The sequence below is a fragment of the Dromiciops gliroides genome, chromosome 3, assembly GCF_019393635.1.
Source record: "Dromiciops gliroides isolate mDroGli1 chromosome 3, mDroGli1.pri, whole genome shotgun sequence".
NCBI classification, from domain to species: Eukaryota; Metazoa; Chordata; class Mammalia; order Microbiotheria; family Microbiotheriidae; genus Dromiciops; species Dromiciops gliroides.
In genome coordinates, this window is record NC_057863.1 from 166,096,168 (window position 1) to 166,101,260 (window position 5,093).

The window sequence follows — 5,093 nt, forward strand, 5'->3', positions numbered from 1 at the left end:
AAGGAGAAAAGTAATAATCCAGAAGTTCAAAATATTATAACCATACAAAAATTGCTTTTCCCATAAAACTGAAATTAAAGGGAATATCTACAAATAAACAATAAATCTGTGCTACTACAAAAACAGGTGAACATTTGGGGAATTAAATAGTATTAATTTACATTCAACAAAATTCTATAATTATATCTGTCTTTTAGAGTTACAAAATGTCTTTCTCACTACTAATATATGAGATTTTTAGTCCCAGTATCATCATGTCCATTTTGCAGATAAGATAACTAGCTATTTGAGAGGTCAAGTGATTTGTCTGGGATTAAATACTTAATAAATACCTCAGATTGGAATAAAATGCAGATTTCTCTTAACTAATTGCAGAGCTATTTCCTTTATACAATTGTAGTAAGGAAGAATCAATTGAAACCCTAGTTTAGACCAATGGTATAGCCAGTCTTGAATGAATTATGTGACCACGTTTCATAAATGATATTCTTTGGAATTTGTGTTTTCTAAGAATTTAGATAAATTTAGCTGTGATTCTACCTAACTCCCTATGACAACAGAACACAACAATCTGAAGCATTCCAGAAAAGCAGGTGGGTAAGTTACTCAGTGTGAATAAAAGGCTACTGATAAGTCGGCCTGATGCTACAGATATACTTCTGAAATAGAGTTCCCCTTCCTCAGCTCTACCTATAGACTTCCCTGACTTCCTTTAAGTCCTGATTAAAATCCTACCTTTTATAAGAATATTGTCCCAAACACTCTTATTTCTAGTGCCTCCACTCAATTAATTAACTCTCTTATTTATCCAATATATTGTTTTCCATGTGTATACCCATTTGATTGTGAGCTCCTTCAGGGAAGAACCTTTCTTCTCTCTCTTTTTGTAGCCCCAGAACTTAACACAGAGCCTTAAGACATGGTAGATGATTAATAAATGTTTATTGGTTGATTTAAAAGAACAAAGGAATATCACCCAGCATATTGATTTAATTCACTGTGGAAGATATTTACAAAATATCCTTGGACAAAGAGAGCAAATGATAAGACTGTGTAAGGGTTATAATCTTCATTATAGAAAGGTGTACCTATGCAGAGGAAATCTTAATATTACCAGAGTATCTAGGTTAAATACTAAAATAGAAATTGTTTTGGTGTATAGAGTTATATTTAGGATTTTATATTCCCCATTTAATTAATAAAATCTAATAAAATTGCTATCATGTTTATAATAAAAATATTTTAAAAGAAAATAAATAGCAAGACATGCTTAGGGAAACCTAAAATTCTGGATAATGACTCCTAGAAATTTCATTTTAGATAATATGTAATGGAATCAGAGAACCTGTGATTAAATGCTGGCTCTCTTGCTAACTACCTGTGTAACCTTAGGGATGTCATTTCACTTCCATTTCATTTTTCCACATATGGAAAAGTTAGAAAGTTAGAGGTAATTATTTCTAAGGTACTCCTTCCTGGTACAAATAATATGATCCTCAACAATTTGTGTTACACATATTGTTGTATTTTTGCCTCCCTCTATACTATAGACCAGGGCTTCTTAAACTGTGGGTCGTGACCCCATGTGGGGTCACATAACTGAATGTGCAGTTTGTGAAAAATTTGGCGACAGTAAAAGGTTATGTATACTTATTTTATATACCTATATGCCTGCGGTCACATAAACATTTCTCAGGCAAAAAGGGGTCATGAGTGGAAGTGCTGCTATAGATCATCTTTATTAATGGATAGGCACAGATATTCAAAGACATATAGTTTTACTTTTCCTGAAAAGGAATAAGACTTGAAACAATCTAAGTAAGCTAAATTCTTAAAAAAGAAAAGTCACCAGAATCTTTCTAATCTGTCATTTGGATCTAGGCAAATGGCAATATATTTTTTAAAAGTCTTTCTGTAATTAAAATGATACAATATGTATTGAGAATAAATAGCATAATCATTTCAAGAAACTTAGTTTGATAATATTAACTTTGATGATAGATGAAAATAAATACTAATTAATGGTATTTCAAAGAGGTTTTTGTTCTCTGACTTTTTTGGAAGGTATTTGTTTTGCATATGTCATCAATTATCTTACAATTCTCAGAAATCATTTCATATAAAAGCAATAATAACTTTCAAAATAGAGAAAATCAGAAATATGCCTTAAAATTTTGGCTTTAATGTATGTACATATATTAACATAACCAAATATTCATGGATACCTGTCTTCCATTTACCAGTTTACAACTTTCACATATTCTGAGGTGACTCACTTTCTTTTAAAAAAGATATCTTTTTTATTTTATTTCAATTTTCCCCATTTAACAAGTACTCATTGTATTGCCTTCTCACCTCCTGCCCTCACTGAGGGGATGTAGGGGTTGAACTTGTAATAAATATGTATAGTGAAGGAAAACAAATTCTCACATAGGCCATGTTCAAATATAGATGTTTCATTCTGTATCTTGAAGCCACGACCTTACTACTGGGGCATGGGTAGCATATTTCATATCATTATTCTATATATCAAACTCAAATAGAAATGGAGATCACTAAACCATTTAACATTTCCCAATTACATTTTAATCTGTTCCCCATCAAAACCTGGAGTTTTACAGGCCATAATTGTAGTTGGTCATTGCATTATTTAAAATGATTAAATCTTTCAAAATTCTGTCTTTCCAATGTTGTTGTTACTGTATACATGTTTCCTCTACTTCTATAGATTCCTCATTTTTTAAACCCCATAGATGCTCTTTCCCTGTCACCTCTTAATTGAGCTGGAGGTGGAGGCTCCCAGGTGTTTTCAATATTTAGCTTCACCTGTGAACTGTTGCCATGTCATAGGAAGGCATTGCTGCTGGAGTTATAATGGATGTTAACACCACTCTACAAGAAGTGCTGAAGACTGAACTCATCTGCAATGGCCTAACTAGTGCAATTTGTGAAGCCCCCAAAGCCTTAAACAAACACCAAAGCCATCTTTGTGTTCTTGCTTCCAACTGTGATGAACCTATGTATATAAAATTGGTTGAAGCCCTGTGTGCTGAGCACCAAATTAAATTGATCAAGGATGATGACAACAAGAAGCTGGGTGAATGGGTAGGCCTCTGTAAAATTGACAGAGAGGTGAAGCCCCTCAAAGTGGTTGGCTGCAGTTGTGTTGTTGTTAAAGACTATGGCAAAGAATCTTAGGCCAAAGATGTCATAGAAGAATATTTTAAATGCAAGAAATGAATAAATAAAAGCCGTGATCTGATTTGAATTAAAAAAATAGATTAAATAAATTACAAAAGTTCGTCATTTCACTCATTCTCCACAATATATTTTTTATTCTTCCTTCTCCTTGATCACATACCTATTATACTAGTTCAGGCTTCCATTATCTCTCACTTGGACTATTGGAATACCCTTCTAATTAGTCTCTTTGTCTTTAGTATTTTCCAACTGAAATCCATCTTCAACATAGCCATCAAAGTGATTTTTCTAATGTACTTGTCTGATCATGCCATCCTTCCTACTGAATTTCATGGGGTCTCAATCCCTCTAGATTCAAACATAAACTGCTCCCTTGGCCTTTAAAACTCTTCAAATCTGCCCCCTTTCTACATTCTCTATTTATGTACTACTCTTTTCCATACTCTTTGTAGACCAGTCATATGGACCCACTTATTCTTCTTTATAAACATCACACTATCTCCTATCTCTGTTCCTTTTCACTGGCTATCCCCCCCCCACCCCATGTTCTGAGTATTTTCCTGCCACACCTCTGCCTCCTAGAATCTTTGGTTTTCTTCAAGCCTCACCTCAAGAGCCATCTTCTGTTGATAGCCTTTCCCTCCAAACTTAGCTTGGATTTGATTTATATATTTTAAATAAGAGGTACATAGTTTGCTGTATTCCTTTCTTTAAAAAAATAAAACAATGTTTGGTAAAATAAAGAAGATTAATTTTTAAAATGTTGCATTTTTGGTTGGGATGTTGTAGTGAAAGTTTGATGGAGAAAAGCTGTTTTCCCACATAAATTCTCATAATTGTCTAAAAATGACAACTGAGTTATCAAAAAGAAGCAAGCTCATTCATTCAATCCATAATTACTTAAAAATATTCCAGAAGTTAATGGAGGCAGGTGTAACGATTGGAATGACGCCACCTGCTGGAGACTTACTGTAGAAGAGTTCCGCCCATGAAATGAAGGTCTTTGAGGGCAAAACCAGGAGTCTTTTCTTTGGTGTCAGGAAGTGACGCGGGCTAGTGGGAGGAGGAAGGAAGAGACAGGCACTCGGTCTCGCTCTCTTTTCCTCAGGACGCTGGTGGAGAGGGGAGCTAGAAATCTGCTCTCCCTTTAATAGATAGGAATCTAGGCCTTTCTCTCTCTCTTTATCAAATTCTTATTCTCCTTAATAAATGCTTAAAAGTCTAACTCTTGCTAAAGCTTATAATTTATTGGCTACCACTCATTAAATAGTTTAGACAGTTTAGCTAGAATTTTAGCCCTTAACACAGGAGAAGGTAGTAAAGTAGGGAAGCCAGGGCCAACTTGTATAAAAACAGAATCATGGGGCAGCTAGGTGGCGCAGTGGATAGAGCACCGGCCCTGGAGTCAGGAGTACCTGGGTTCAAATCCGGCCTCAGACACTTAACACTTACTAGCTGTGTGACCCTGGGCAAGTCACTTAACCCCAATTGCCTCACTAAAAAAAAAACAAAAACAAAAACAAAAACAAAAACAAAAACAAAAACAAAAACAAAAACAAAAACAAAAACAAAAACAAAAACAGAATCATGTGAGATGGGAAGTGGTAGGGAAAGCAGCACGAACTCTAGTAACTGTCCCATGAACTACTCAGCATTCTCAACAGGTGTATTGAAAGCCAGCTCCAGAATCAATAATTGGGTTCCAGAAATTCAATCATTGACCTGGTTTATCAAGAAACAAGCAGGAATAGAATTATCCCTGAAAAGTCACTGAATAGAGAGAGGGTTAAGTTCTGTTCTTTGCCAGGCAGTAGGAACTGCAATATGGAAAAGGGCCAACTCAATGGGAAGTCTTTGAAGGAGAGAAGTACATGATTTCCACCTTCCCACTG

At 34.9% G+C, this 5,093-nt stretch overlaps 1 protein-coding gene across 1 annotated transcript; it reads left to right on the forward strand.

Annotated features, from left to right (window-relative positions):
* The first annotated feature begins 2,874 nt into the window (after positions 1–2,874).
* Positions 2,875–3,198, forward strand: LOC122746493 (40S ribosomal protein S12-like). Its single transcript, XM_043992130.1, has one exon. It carries the CDS (start codon positions 2,875–2,877, stop codon positions 3,196–3,198), a length of 324 nt encoding a protein of 107 aa, XP_043848065.1.
* Positions 3,199–5,093: the final 1,895 nt, after the last annotated feature.

Excerpts from the sequence above, each read along its gene's own strand:
- LOC122746493 (XM_043992130.1), top strand. The coding sequence starts at position 2,875 with ATGGATGTTAACACCACTCTACAAGAAGTGCTGAAGACTGAACTCATC.